This window comes from Protopterus annectens, chromosome 1.part1 (genome assembly GCF_019279795.1).
Source record: "Protopterus annectens isolate FY-2018-M chromosome 1.part1, PAN1.0, whole genome shotgun sequence".
Classification (NCBI taxonomy): domain Eukaryota; kingdom Metazoa; phylum Chordata; order Ceratodontiformes; family Protopteridae; genus Protopterus; species Protopterus annectens.
Window position 1 is genome coordinate 1267172536 of NC_056726.1, and position 16006 is coordinate 1267188541.

The following is a 16006-nucleotide window of genomic DNA, read 5'->3' on the forward strand; positions in this document are numbered from 1 at the left end:
GGCACAAATGCAGGGAGGACATGCGGACTCTGCACAGAAGGCACTCCAGTTGAGAATCAAACCAAAGAACCTCTTGCTGTGAGGTGACAAAACTACCACTGCACCGTCCATTATTAGAGGTATTATCAGTGACACAATGAACAGGGCCATTCTAAGAATCAGAAAAACAATAAAGCTGGCTAATTTGTAAATCTCTCTACAGTGGCTGTGAGACTGCTGTAAAACTAGTTGAGTCATTAGACAAATTCCTGAAACAATACAGGCAAGTACATCCAAGTTATACACTATGAAAATCAAAATCAATCTGTACTAAATATATTCTGCACATTCTGTCATATTCTATTAACAAGAAACAGGTAATTTTCAGCAGCAAGGCTCCTCAATGGAGCCCTGAACTGCAAGCTTAGTAACTATGTATGAGCCTATGAGGCATGCTATCACAAAAAGCGTTCAACTCTTACACTTACCCACTGAGGCAGGCCATGTATATTTCATATACTTTCATTAATGTGAATTACCTGCAGTCATTTGGATTAACACAGCTCTTAAATGAACTGGAGTGAATAATCTCTTCTGTATTGTACCAACTGCTACATTCACTTTAAAATATGGTTTTACAGGCAATGTTTTCATGAAGAAAATATAAATCTAAGCCTTGCAAGGGCTGAACAGCAGGAGGTTGCTTATCTTCCCACCAGATGGCAGTGTTGCTCATCTCAGATGCAAAGGATTATGTAAGTCTGTCTCCATAGCAACAAGGCACGTGCAAAGATGAGACCTACAATACAAGTAGCTCTTTCTTAAGGCTAAACAAAACATAACAAATGTTAATGTACTTGATGTTTGAAAGTTATAAAGTAAGAAAATATTGTTTGAGAATGTTGGGTACTTACTGTTGGGCAAATATTTCCAACCCACCTGAGCCTCTCTTTGTGTCTGGCCTCTTACTTGGTAAAATTGATTATTTTAGGTCTACAGCTAAATTTGCAATCCCTTGTTCCAGGCAGGCCTGCAACTTTCTGATAAGTACTTTAGGAGATACTTGGATTGTGTGACAAACAAACGGTTCCAAATTTGATCTGAATGAGTGACTACTGCCAGTGATCATATTTAAATTAGCTTAGCAATGGCCACAATGTCTCTAATGTCAGTGTCTGACTCAGACAGTGTCAGTGCAGCTACAGGTAGCCTTTACTAAAGAAGGTTTTGTGCTCAATTCCCATGAGGAAGAAGGATTCCTGACACTACAGTGTAGCATAAAGAGGGAGCTGCACTGCTGAGTGTGTTGTCCTTTGGATGAGATGTTAAACCAAGGCTCTATCTGCCTGAGTAGGTCGTAGGTCAGGTGGATGAAAAAGGTCACAGGCACCCATTGAAAAGAGTAGAGGAAGGTTGCCTGGTTAATAAATTAGATGTATCTATCCATCTATATAAATTGATAAATACATTTCAGTCTTCAAGAAGCTGTGTTTCATCCCATGTCATGGAATACCAGGAACCAGCTTAGAAAGACAGCACGTTAATAATCTCTTCCAGCTTTCATTGCAACTGAATTAATCATAAACAAATACTTCTTTGTAACAAAGCATTTTTGCTTGAAACAGCAACATAAGCTTCTTTTCCAATAAACATATTTTCTCATGTTGTCAGAAGTTCTCACGTTCTCCATATTCCCACATAACAGTGACCCCTGTACATCTTGTTGTGATTTTACTTCCAGGAAAACACCTCTGGAAAGTAACAAAGTGAAAAAATATCAAAGAACAAAATCACAACAAATAATCTACCTCTCTTCAACTGTGGGGCAGGAAATAACATTTAAGTGTTTTGCTTACTTAATTCTAGTGTGAATATAACAATATAACAAACAGGGGAAAGGGCTGCATAGGATCACTAACAAAGCCTGAGGCAGCAATGAAGAAGTGAAATACACGCATAAAAAATAATGTGATTTGTAACTCTCACACACTTTATGATAACTGGCAGAAGATTGGCACCGCATTCAGAAAATATACAATGCATGTTATCCCAGAATGGCTGTGATCCTGCAAGGGATTTAGAAGTGTGGAAGTTGTGTCATTCTATGTTTAAAACAGCCTGTGGCGCTGTGTTCCAGTTACTGATGGACACTGCTCATTCTGTCTTCCTTAGCGGAGTCACAGCTAATTAATGCAGATGTCAGCTTGTAAAGGACATGTGTAGTTAACATGAGAGCTTCAAGGTAGAGAGAGATCCCCACAGCTTTTATCAATAATGGATATCTGAAAAATGTATACTTGGACATAGAAACAGATAGGAATGGGCTAGTAACAAGTTAAAAACATATAAATCTTCTAAAGCTGGTAATGGGGGGACAGATTAGTGCACACTCAAAAAGATGTTGTATCGGAAAAGCTATTAAGGTCAGTGTCACAACAGTAGTTAAGTAAGATGTAAGGAAAGAAAAATGAAGTAGACAACCCCTTAAATGCCTAGATATATTTGTCTTTATAAATAGCGAATAATATGATACACAATAGCAAAAGAGCGTATTCTTTAAATGTTCATGAACAGCATCTTTGTGTTGGTTTGCAAGATAACCAAAGGGTGTTGAAGCATGTGACATACTAATTAGTAGGCATTAATAAAGTGATTGCACATATCATTGGGAACAGCCTTTCAGATAATGACTGATCATTTTGTAAAATTGTGTGAAGGAATAAATTCTTCAAGCTGTTACAGTTAGCCTTAATGTCTGATATGGAAAAGCCTGCGAATGCCCACACAACAAAAGCTTCTGAACTGTTGTAGTTAGTGCCTCTAAAAGTCCATGTATCTGAAGGTGGTAAAACTATGAACATCAGAAAATGGAAGACCATTTGAAAATGTTTGTGTGTGTGTGTGTGTGTGTGTGTGTGTGTGTGTGTGTGTGTGTGTGTGTGTGTGTGTGTGTGTGTGTGTGTGTGTGTGTGTGTGTGTGTGTGTGTGTGTGCACGTGTGTGTGTGTCTGGAATGTTGGATAATCCTGAAGTGGATGCCAGCACATCTATGAATACTAGGAATGTAAGTGAGAACTTCTGGTATCATTACTACTAGTCTGTTTGGATACTGGCTTCTCTGTGGGCTACAGATAAACTAACTGAGTCATAAGTATTTGGACCCTCCACTACTGCAAGCACTATTTCCCTGAGTGTCCAGAGAATCCACGCTCATTCACAGGGTTCAGTACTCCTATTAACAACATAATTGCAATCTTTGAGGGTTAAAGGAAGCTGGGTTTGTGTAGAGCATATCACATTGTTGCATGTTTGTGCAAAAGGTTATCTTCTTTTGTCCCTCCCGCCCCTCAGAGTCAGTCACAATGAAAATATGTAGGCATACTATTGATCACTTTCTGTCCAATATTGCCCATAGACTCGAGAACACTAAAACAGATATGAAAGATAAGAAAGAAAAAGCTGAAGGTAGTTGATGTCTTCTGATAGTGTTTGGCTACTTGCCTTAAACCACTCCATTAAGAGAAAACAAAACAAAAATATATCCGAGAATGTTTTACAAATCACTGGGCCTGCTGGTTAGAATAAAACAAAGGCAGCATAGTATTCCAACAAACACTGCAGTATGAAGCCTATGACTTTAATCCCATGGGTGTATCTCATGAAAATGGCAAATGAATATTAGCTGTATCCACAGAGGCAGGGCAGAATGAATGACAGAAGTCCACACTTGGTTTCTGTGGCTTTGTGAAATCAACTGATACCACAAGGAAGAGCAGGGTGTAACATTATCAAACTCTCCACTAATGGCTGAAGGCTCTAAAGGGAACCAAGAAGGAGAGACGTTGAGCTCCACCATGCTACAGTTCTGGGATAGCTGGGAGGACACCACTATTTGTGTCCTTGGTGCAAATCCACTCTCCAATGAAAGAAAAAAACAGCCGGTCTCCAGAGATGTTGCATCACATCAAACTGTGACTTCATTCTTGCTGCTAGTGCGGTAGTGCTGGCTGCTAGGGTGATGTCCTGGGATGAACTGGAGCTGCTCTATAGTATTCTGGTGCTTGGCTGCAAATGCTTGTCGTCGACTAGTGGTTTGATTGCCCATGTCCCATGTTGTCTTGGGGGAGTTAGCTGAAGTAGGGTGAGAGTTCATCTTGATCATATGGTGGCGGTCAAGCATTGGTGTTGAGGCACAGACATTGGTCTGAGACAGAGCCTTCTGGTTACTCAGGTGGCCACCATGGAAATTTGATCTGTGAAGGGTCCGGTCAGGAGACAGAAGACGTTCTTGAGAATGAAGAGCCTCACGGGAAAGCAGCCTTTCATGGGAAACCACCCTGTCTCGGGAAATGGTGTAATTATATGTAGGCATGTGGTCATCTGACAAGATATGCTCTTGAGACATGACACGTCTGGGATTCTGAGATTTCTCACGATAAGTATCATGTTCATAGTTCATCCGCATAACATGCAATGGAAGAGTTCCACGGGTCAGCTCTGCCAAGTGACGCCTTTTTGTGTAGTAATCATCAAGATCTTTTTCAGCTGCTGATAAAGAAAAAAGCAAGAATGTGTGTAAACAGCACAATATTGACAATAACTGTGATCATATAATACAGCTTTTTGATCCAGATATACATTTAGCAATCAACCTGACTTTACAAATGCACATGATCTTAATTTATGATTAGCGATAACAGCATTAGACCTTTTACTTAAATCAAAACATTGATTTTTTTCAGTTTATCCTGTCTTCATTTTTAATAACATGATGTTAATTAACATAGCCATCTTACCTTACAGTCCAGAGGGCGGAAAGTGAAGGGTGGGGCATTTGGCTGAAGAAAGTTATACCACATAGAAAGATGGATTTTTATACTTGTTGCCAGATCCATATGTATGGCAGGGTGAAGGAGGGGGAGGAGGCTGTCCTGGATGTAAGCTGCTAAGGGGTGAGATTGGTTGTGCCATATGGGCACTGATTTAAAAAGGAATAAGGATAATATAGCTTCACAAAGAAATGCCAGTACTACATTTATGACTCATGTGTGGTAGCAACTGTAGTAAGCTGCATACTACAGTTTTAGCAAGCAGCTTGCTACAATTGCAGGAGTGGAGTAGATTTATTTTTCTCCTTAGTTTTAATTGAGGGGTAGCTCAGTTCTTGGGTCTGTTCAGGGTATCACATGAGCTATCTGTGGTTCGGCATAGGGCACACAGACAACAGGACATAAGTAATTGTTTTTTATTACAGGGACTCAGTACGGTGAAGACAAGTTAGGATTTAATAAGAATATGTGGGATGGAATATTATAAGGAGTTACCAATCTTTTAGGCCCTAAAGTCATGCAAAGTAAGAAAGCGGCTGGCAGGATTTATGTAAAAAGGGAGGAGGAAGAAAATATTTTGGCTGGAGCACTTATTTGAGCAGTAAATAGTGACTGGTGCCTTTTTTCTGGATATCAACAAAAGGTGATAGTTAGAACAAACAATATTTTCCTGGAATAGTAAGAAGGGTGATTTTTACGACAATGAAAACAATCCATTCAGTTGGGATATTTTTGAAATGAAGTAGTAAATAAACTATTAAGGGATGCTTGCATGAATGATTGTGTGCAAGTGCTTGCATATTCTTTGCTTTCCAAAAGAATTTGCAAAGTATTTTTAATTCATAGTGGCAATTGTAATTATTACAGACACCGTCCTCAATTATTATAGGCACCTTTCACTAAATGGTTAAATTAATTACTAATGAGCATTTGTCCTTTTTTTCTAAATCATGCTTCTTTCTCAAGGTTTGAAAAATGACTGGTTGAATAAGAGAGATATTTCTCTTCACAGGAAGAAAAAGTACAATGGAGTGGATGTTCTGGGACAGGTTTGCTGATGCTTTTTGCCAAAGTGGCACTTATGACCAGTAGAAAAGGTAAACTAATTTCAATGTGCTCATGAGTTTAATATTGAAATGTGGGTACTGTAAATACAGTATTTTGATGTTTAAAAATGTACATGCTTTGCTGGCTTAAGAAGAAGATGGCTACTAACTGCAAAACTAAGCTAAACTAAGCAATCTTGTCCACATACATATTCATTTGGAACCACTTGCACTTAACTATACGTACTCTGGAAGTACACAGCTACATTTATGAATGCACTACTGGGGGAGATACAGATCATCCTAAATCAATTAGTGATTTACTTGCTGAAGGAGCTGGGAATGGTGGGGTGAGAAATACTGGCATTCTGCCAGGTCACCCACTCTGGGACACCCCCCCCCCCAAAAAAAAGAATATAACAATACATCTTTTACTTTAATATCCTAGACTATGTAACAGTCTTCACAAACAGACTCAAAACTTGTTTTATAATAGGTTGTTAGTGCTGCTGACTCTTGTAAATGCACATAGGGGTGGCTCATCCCATCGGACTGCAGGACTGCAGCCCCCCCCCCCCCAGCAAGAAAAAAGAAAAAAAGAAATGTTTGCTATAAATAATTAATTTGTTTATGTACTCTGCCTTTCTTAAGCTCAGCCGGCTGCTTTACTCCAACTGACTCATCTGTGAGCATGCGCACTTTGTGCAGTTCGAGTTCCGGGTTTTAAAAAAAAGTTTTGTTTCTCTAAATAAAATAATAAATCCACTCCAGACTGCTGTAAAAGCAGTTCAGATTAACGAGTGAATGCATCAGTGTGATGCTGAGAAGTTTATGCTGTTTCTAACCACATAGAACTGGAAGGGGCTCGGACTGCCATGTCCGCAGGCACGTACATGACGTGGATGGACTGAATGGCTGCTGATTGGTTCTTGCTCTCTTCCTGGGCTTTATGTGCTGGGAAAAGAACAAGTAGCAAACAGTTGCAGCCAGTTAAGCAAGTTTAACTCATTTGCAGTTGGATTTTATTAATTGAAGACTTCCTAACTTCGTTCGCCGGACGTGATTGACTGACACAGCTGAAAGATTGAAGACGTTCAACTGTGACTACACTACAGTACATTTTTGTCTTGGTGGTATGTGTAATGATAATCTGTGCCCTGATTATATGCACTGAATGTGTGATGCATTGTTGGTATTTTCTTGCAAGTGCGTTTCAGTGAATAATCAAATTCTGTGCCCCATGACCAAAAAATAAATGAACATGCCCAAGCAATGAGTCGATACCAGATCGTCCTACAGGGTTTCAGTCTTAGCCTTAAAATTCACACCCTACTGATAAAGTATTCTTCCTTTTTTATTTTGTTTAATTTCCACAAGGATAAAAAATAAATAAAACTATGATGTTATTCTGATAAATGCAGGAAACACCTTAGTAATGAATTTCACAGATGGATTATCTTAAAAGATTCATTGTTTGGAATTCCGAATGTGTTTTCATGTAGATAATTATTTAAATGCTTGACCACAGTCATCCTATAATTTTTTACACATTGCTTCACTGCTGACTTGAACTCCTTAACCTAATGTTGACATGGTATTAATCATGCCATTATGAACACATAATTCTAAGTAGCATGTGGCAATGGAATTGACTATGCACCATGTTGTTTATTGTGTTACACTTCCCTCTACCTATAATACAGTAGCTAGTCTATTTAAATGCTTGTGTGTATCATGAGTCAAATGCAAACAAGTTAAAGCCATATAGTTCAGGGAAAAAAATTAATAATATTTACACACAATGAAGTTGAACCTCAGAACAAAATCTCAGTTTGGAAATATCTGCCATTGCTATACTACATATTTTTGTTACTCCTGGGGCACCCCTTTTTTATTTTGCATTTCTTCTTCCTCTTTTGTTCTATATTTCAAATTACTTACTTTTCCATCAGTTTTAGGAGGTGATTATAATAACAGATCAGATGTAGATGAGTGCTGGAAAAGAGAAATGTTTGTAAGTGAGTACTAGAGATTAAAGAAAGATGAGAGAGCAAAAGAGTCTGACTAGAGAGGAGGTATTGAGATGCACAGAAGAAGACAGGGAGTAGTATGTTATGGGGGGTAGGGAGGGTGTGTAGTGAGGTCCCTTAGGAAGAATAAAACAGAGAAATGATTAAAAAAGTGTGAAAAATATAGTAGTAAGAGAAAATATAGTAGCCTATGTTAGGTAGTATAGATGAGAAGTGCTAGGTTTAAGTAGGAAAGTATGCGGATATAGAACATTCATGGAGAAGACTGGAGATGGAGTAAAAGAAGAATTAGTCAGGGGTGGAACAAGAACAGAACCAGGAAGCCACGAGGTACTGCTTAAGGTGGAATTTAAACTCCCTGTTCATGTTGTTTATTATAAGGAGTATGTGAAGGCTGTTCCATAGCCTAGCAATATATGAGGAGTACAAGGAGTCACAAGCAAGGTTATTTGAGGGGGTTGCAAGAAGAAGCAGTTTATTCGTGGAGCAGGGAGATCTGTTAGTGGAATATAGTTGTACTATATTAGTGCTGAGCATAGTTTGGGTTTACAGATGAGATTTTTGTATTATTACCAGTTGAGAGGAGGTGAGGTCATGTGTAAGTTCTAGCCAAGAGATTTATTTTAAGGCATGATAGTGATGGGCTTTGTAATGCAGATTAAAAATAAACTGTGCAGTTCTATTATAGCTTTGTGCCAGAGGCTTGCAGGTTGAGAAGTACAGGAGCAGCATAAAGGATTGTGGGAATCGCAGGTAGGTTGAAGCAGTGTATGTTCATGATGACCTGCGTAGATATGGAGCAATTCTACAAAGGCAGCCTAGATTTTGATAGGTTTGCATTACTGTTTCTTTTACAAAGAGGTTGAAATTTAGGCTTTAGTTTAGTATGAGCCCTAAGAGCTTAGCATTTGACACCAGTTTGATACTGGCATTCTTGGTTAAGGTTAGATAAAGAGATTTTTTTGTCCAGAGAGTGATCTAGAAGTGAATAACATTATTTTTTTTTGGGGGGGGGGTCAGGAAGAGTTTTGATATATCTAGTCATGATTTAAAAGTGAGAGATTCTTGAGTTTAATTTGGAGCTAAGCAAGTTTTTTTTTTGTGCAGACCAGGGGCAGCTCATGCTATCAGACTGCAAGACTGCAGCTCCCCAAGCTGTAAAACTGAGAAAAGAATTTTAAAAATAAAATACTTAGCTGTGAGTCCCGGAACTTGAAATGCACATGCATGCTCGATGAGTTCTGGACTGCTGTTTAACCAGTCCGGATTATGAAGAGAAGGCATTAGTGCACAGATGCCCAGGAGATTTTGCAGTTTGTAACTGCATAGACTGGAAGGGGATCAGACTGCAACGTCTGCAGTCATGTATGTGGATAGCTACTGAATGGCTCTCACTGCAAGGGAAGGGATGTGTGTGTGCATGTGTGTGTGTGTGTAATGCCTCTATGGATACATGTAGCAAGAGCCTGAATTCCCTACCCACCATCATTTGTGAAAAATGTCCAGATTTTTGCCTCATATTTTTGTTTTGTTCTGTTCTGTTCCCTCATAAAATCTGTGGTTTTCTGGATTTGTGTAATCAGTGCAGGATTGAATTCACTAAATAATGGCAGGCATTTGAATTTCAGACTTCATATTCTTCAGAAAATATATGGTAACACAAAATATTTTATTCTAGCAATGTTCTAAGTTTATAAAATCAATATTTGTTTATTTATTTATTTGACATTTGCTAACCGGGTTGGTCCAACTGGGTTTAAGGGCTATTTTCAGTGGAGACCCAAAGAGAAAAGCTCCAAACATGACAGCAATTTACAGTAATAAAATATTCAACATATCTAAATCAGATTACTACAATGAACTTGTTTTTCAGGAGGTTAAAAGCACAATAAAAAAGGCATGCATGCTCAAGGAAGAACTACATAAAATTTATACAGAGTAATGAATATATATATATATATATATATATATATATATATATATATATATATATTTATATTTATACATATTTACATAGAGATCTAAGCAACAGAATAGTAGATAGAGTATGGTAAGCATACACAGAGGAAGGTAGAAAGGGGAGGGATAGATTGAAGGTGTATTTGTGAAGCTTAGGTTGGGTCTTGATAAGGGAAAGTTTTGGACTTAAATTTGTAATTTGAAATTTGTCCCTATTTTGGGGGCTGTAATCCCCCATTATTGGCTTTTTCCTAGTGTTTTGTGTTAAGAGATTGAGAGCTATGGTGAGAAATGAATTCACTAAATGAATTCCTACCTTTCAAGAAACAGCTGATTTGGCATAGTGGTATATTCCTCTGACTGTATTGCATAGGGTCCTGGGTTTAAGACTTGGCAGTAAAATGCATGGTGGTAACACATTTTATTCTAGCAACTTTCGAAGATTATACAAGCAATGTTTAAAATGTGTCCCTGATTTTTGGGCTTTTGTTGCCCCCCCCCCCCCAACCACACACACACACAATAAATTCTGGCTTTTTCCAGAGTTCTTATGCTACGGAACTGAGAGACAGTTGAGTGTTGAATGGATTTTACAAGGTGCTAAGAGCTTCAGGGAGTGCTGCTTATGCAGAGTCTGTTTCATTGTTAATAGCATAACAGGTTGAATACTTGCTTTTGATGCAGGAGGCTGTGGGTTCTACTCCCACAGTATGTAGATGCATTGCTGATACTGTACTGTGTTGTACTTTTAAAGGGGTGGATGCCGCAGTCCTGAGTATGTCGTCTTTGGTGGAGATACCTAATAACTATGAACCAGTTTGCCATCCATTCCCTATTGCAATATTACTAACTTATCATTTTTTTAATGTAACATAGGCAATTTATTCCTCAAGGGCAACAGACACTTTATTTGTAGATGAAATAATGAAGTATAAAATTGTTTGCTAGCAGCAACCTCTTCATTAGTTACAGATCTCTTTAACGTGGAATTATTTATATGACTTTTACTTCTGCAGAGATTGTGTATAGTTACTGATACTGGTGGATTGTAGATGGTTGAGTAGACTTTTACGATAGAAATGTTCTGAACTGGGCTGTTTTGTCATTATTGGTGCATGCATTTTGTTTCATTGTTTACTGGAAAAATGTTCAAAACAATCAATTTAAAATGCCCTCTAACAACTGTACTGTGTTATGCAAAGAATATAATTTAATACAATCAGGAAGGTGTTTATTGATTATCTGATCATCTCAGGTACGGCCCCTCCCAGTTCCTGGTTGGATGTATTCGATTAGGAACCAGTTAAATCAATTGTCTACAAGCACAAACTTTTTTGTTACTGAATCTTTTTACTGATTGAGTCTGAATGCTACTGAAAGTGATGAAGCCAGACTGAAGCAATCACCTCTCTTAGATCTTCATTTTTTTGGGGGGTTACTTATTGTTCACACCTATGGAGCTAAGTCCGTCATGTAGGATTTCTGCCGCACAATTCTCCCAGCTGAAATATACCACTCAACTGTTCAGATTTTCACAGAATGAATAGATTTTTGCTTCTTATTTTTGGTTTGTTCCTCATAAAATCTGTGGCTTTCTGGCAAATCATTTAGGAATGAAGTCACTAAATACTGACAGACATTGAGTTTCAGACTTCATACCCTTCAGCAAAATGCATGCTAAAGCAAGACATGTTATTCTAACAACTGTCTATGTTTATACAAGAGCAATTTTAGTACTGGTCATTTGATCCCCCAATATAATTTTCCCTTGTCCAGTTTCCTGCATTAAGAGGTTGAGAGGTACTCACAAATAAATCACTTTATAGAATTAGGTATATCCAAACCTCTCAACTGTCCCTGATTTTGGCTCAAAATGTTGCTCTCCCCCTAATAATCCCTCAGCAAGATGGCAATTTTGGAAGAAATGTGGAGGGTTTACAATTAATAAATAATTGAATGATCAGAGTTATAGATTACTTTTATTTCAGAAATGCATGTAGATTCTCTTATTTTGTCAGCTGCTCAACTTAACAGTACTAATATTAAGAAAGTGTCCCTTCTTTGACAGGTTGGCAGCTGTATTGTGTGGCTATTTTATATTTTTGCATCACATTTTTGGTCCATTTTTCATAAAATTTAGGTTTTTTTGGCAAATTACTGGCAAATCATTAAAGACTGAAGTTAGAAAATAATGACAGACATTTGAGTTTCAGATTTCATACCCTTCAGAAATTTCATACTAATGCAAGACCTACTATTATATTTCTAAGTTTATAAGAGCAATATTCAAAATTGTCCTTATTTTTGGGCCTTTGTCCCACTTCTATGTATGGCTTTGTCCAGATTTCTTGCTCTAAGGTTGAGAGGTATGACAAATGTGTCAGGGCCATCACAGTCAGCCAGAGACATTTCAAATTGTGACATATTTGTTGCACCCCACTCCCCCATGTAGTGACGATGGATGTGTCCAAGCAAGGCAAGGAGCAGTTATGCATTGTAAATGTGCAGAGTATCCCCCATCCAAGGTAGACACAAGTACTACAGTGGCTTTTCATCTGTCCTAGATTTTGCAGAATGTTCTGGTTTTGTCATATTTTTATACTGTTGATTTATGCTTATTATTATTCAGAAAGTGCCTGTTGCTCTATGTTTAAGTAGCAATGCTTTAATGACCATTAGGTAAGCTTGTCTGAAATTGTAAGATTCAAATAAGCTTTAATAAGCATTCTGTTAAAGAACTGCCAACATTGAAAGCCTTTCTGTTGTTGCCATGCAGAGAATACTTACATACCTAGATAACGTATAAGCCTTGGGTATTAGGTTCATAGGTTCATAGGTTCATACTAGGCTATCTGCCCGAGGGCATTTACAAGCCTAGCCCATAGTTTTGTGGCTTACGCCACCCCTTTAGTATGGGGAACTATACCCATTATTTTGCTGTGCCTCTGTTGAGCAGTGACACTGAGGTAATCCCTGGGGTATATCTGCGATCTCCCATCCATTGGTCAAGATTTCTCTTGAACAAGGCCAGCGAGGTGCTCTGCCTCACATATACCGGGATTTTATTCCACAGCATAGGGAGTCTTTGGGTGATGAATCTATCCCTCCAGCACGTCCTATTAATAGCCGTGTCGAGGTTTAAGTCTCCGCCCTTGTGGCTCTGACGGATCTAGATTTTTGAGGTGAAGCATATTCATCAAATCTGGGTTTGACATGGCCTTGTATGTTAGGCAAAGGTCACCTCTGAGCAAGCGGTGGCGACTGAATAGAGCTGGAGTTCTTTCAGTCGGGCAGCATAGGACAGATGTTTGAGACCCTTTATCCTTTTGGTGAGGAACTTTGTGGCCTCTCCAGCTGCTGCAAGTGTCGGGTCAGATACATTCGAATGGGGCATTGTACTCAATCATTGGTCTGATGAGTGATGAGTATAGGGAGACTATGACCTCCCTTGATCTAGATGAGAATCCCTTCATGATAAGGTGGGCAATGTAGAAGGTCTTCCTAACTACTTTAGCTACATGGGTGTCGAATGACAGACTACTATCAACCTGGGTCCCCAGGTCCCTGATAACTTCTTCTGTACTCAGTGGATTGCCACCTATTTGGTAGCTAGGGGTAACCTTGTTTTTCCCGAAGGGTATGACTATGCATTTTTTGGCATTTAACTTTACGCCATGGCTCTGGCACCAGTTATCCGTTTCTGTGAGACCCTTCTGAAGGATATCTGTGTCAGATGTGTTTTCTACTATGGCGCCAGTTTGCAGTCATCTGCAAACTTTGTCAGCCATAACCCTCCTGTGTTTGCTTGTACTTGAAAAGTAGATGCCAAACAAGAGTGGGCCCAGGACTGAGCCCTGTGGTACACCACTTGTGACAGGCTTTGAGTCTGACATGGCGCCAGCAACTCTGACCCTGTGGGTTCTGTCACTCAGCCAGTTTGCAACCCATCTTGTGATGTATGGGTTAACATTTAAGCTGATGAGTTTTTCAATGATACCCGAGTGGGGTATTGTATCAAAGGCCTTCGCCAGATCGAGGTAGGCTGTATGGACTGCCTTGGCCTCATCAATGGCTTTGGTGACTGTTTGAAAAGTCAACCAAGTTTAGAAGGCATGATCTGCCTTTGACAAAGCCAAACTGGGATGGATCCAAAGTCTGCAAATTCCCTATGTCTTTATTTATGAGGTCCATTATGATCCTCTCCATGGCTTTGCAGATAAGGCTTGTCAAGCTAATGGGCGGTAATTTCCAGGGTCGGTGGAGGCACCGCCTTTGTGAAGTGGGACCACAGTTGCAGTGCACCACTCCTGCGTACGTATCCAGAGGTAAGACTATGATTAAACAGCTGTCCTAGCTGTGGGTTTAATTCCTCGTTGAGTTAGTGGAGCACACAGCCGGGGACACCATCAGGTCCCATGGATGCTGTGTTTTTGCTTTGGAGAGAGCAGTTCTCACTTGGGCGTTGGAGATGTTTGGGGGCTGCAATCGCTTGGTATAGATATCTCTCCTTTTGGGGAGGGGCGTGGTTTGCACTGAACCTGTCAGCCAGTATGTTGGCAATGTCTGTAGGATCAGTAATCTTCACATCATTTTGAACTAGTTCTGAGCATATCTGGGAGTTTCCTCCCAGGTTTCTAACATAGCTAAAGAAGGCCTTATGATTGTCTTTTGAGTCTTTAGCTATTTTTCTCTCAAAATTTGCTTTGGATGATTTTATGAGAGCTCTTAGTTTTTACTTATAGTGATCAAGGGTGTCTTACCTTTTAAGGATTTTGCTCTATCTTGTAGTAGCTTCCTCCTTTTGTTGTAGAGTTTGTTTATGGCTGGGGTCCACCAGAGTGGACGCTTGCCTTTGGTACAAAGAGTCTTTGTTTTGCTTGGGATTGCCTTATCCATGCAGTCCTGCAGGTGCTGGTAGAAGGCATTTGTAAGTGATTCAGCGGCTTGAGTACTGTTTTCCGTCGGCTCGGGGCCTTAAAGGAGACCACACTAGTCTTTAGAAGTGTGAAGTCGGCTTTGAGAAGTTCTTTACTGTGGTCTTTTATTTCAGGTGGGGGTGGGATGAGGACCTCCAGCGAGATTAGTTTGTGATCTGATCTCACCAGTGAGGGGTATACTTCGGTGTTGAACATTGTTCTCCCATGTTCGTGATGATGAGATCAAGTATGTTTTCTCCTCTTGTGGGGATGGTGACTAGTTGTTCCATGGCATTTGAGTTTATGAATTCCAGGAACTTTTGGGCTAGGGTGTTTGGGCTTGAGTAGTGTTCCCAGTCTATATTAGGGTAATTGAAGTCACCTAGTATGATGGTGTTTGGTGATACATTTATCCCTCTAGTGTTTTCAGGAAGGCCATGTGAGGTTCCTGAGTTTGTGAGGGTGGCCTGTAACATGCTACAATTTGCAGAGCAGTCTTGCCTATGGTTAATTGCACCTGGATGGTCTCCGATGCATCGTGCGTTGCCACCAGTCTTGAGGTGTGGGTGTCTTTGATGAATATGGATACCCCCCCCTCCTTTCTTGGTATTGTCCGGATTTTGGGGCCGGAACGCATGATAAGAGGTAAAACCTGATAGTGCTGGGGTGCTCTCAAGAGCCTTGAACCAGGTTTCTGTCACTGCACAGACATCGATGTTCTCCATACTGAGAAGGGCCTCGAGTGCGTGCATTTTGAGATTTAGACTTCTGGCATTGAGCAGCATTACCCTTAGTTTTTTCCTTTTTGTGTTCTAGGGTGGTAGGTTTAGAATTTGAGCCTTGCCTAAAAAGGCACTATGGGGTGGCAAGAGCCTTTGCCAATATCCGAATCCCAGGGTGACAGGTGCAAGCCGTCCCTTGAAGCAGCGTGGCTTGTCCAGCATGTCATCCCAGGCAGACAGACATTGGATCCCCTTTGAATGACACCAGAGTTTAAGCCAATTGTTAAAGCTGATCATCTTATCTCTGTATTGTGGCATCATTCTTGGTGAAGGTAGGATACTGCTCAAGGTCAGGGTCATACCTGCCTGGGCTACATAATCAGAGAGCTCCTCAATGTCTCTTTTCATGTAGTCCAAGGAGTGCGTCTCAGGTCATTTACACCAGCGTGGACAATGACTGAGTCATATTTGTACCTGCTGTTGAGAGACCTGAGTGCTTGCGTTATGTGGCGGATTCTAGCGCCTG

General features: G+C 39.8%; 1 protein-coding gene across 1 annotated transcript in view; it reads right to left on the bottom strand.

Annotated features, from left to right (window-relative positions):
- Nucleotides 1–2934: 2934 nt before the first annotated feature.
- SHISA7 (shisa family member 7) overlaps nucleotides 2935–16006 on the bottom strand; it is a 1851055-nt gene continuing 1837983 nt past the window's right edge. Inside the window, exon 7 of the mRNA XM_044081502.1 lies at nucleotides 2935–4526. Within this exon, the coding sequence (XP_043937437.1) occupies nucleotides 3943–4526 (584 nt within the window). The 3' untranslated portion in view covers nucleotides 2935–3942. The remainder of the gene's footprint in view (nucleotides 4527–16006) is intronic.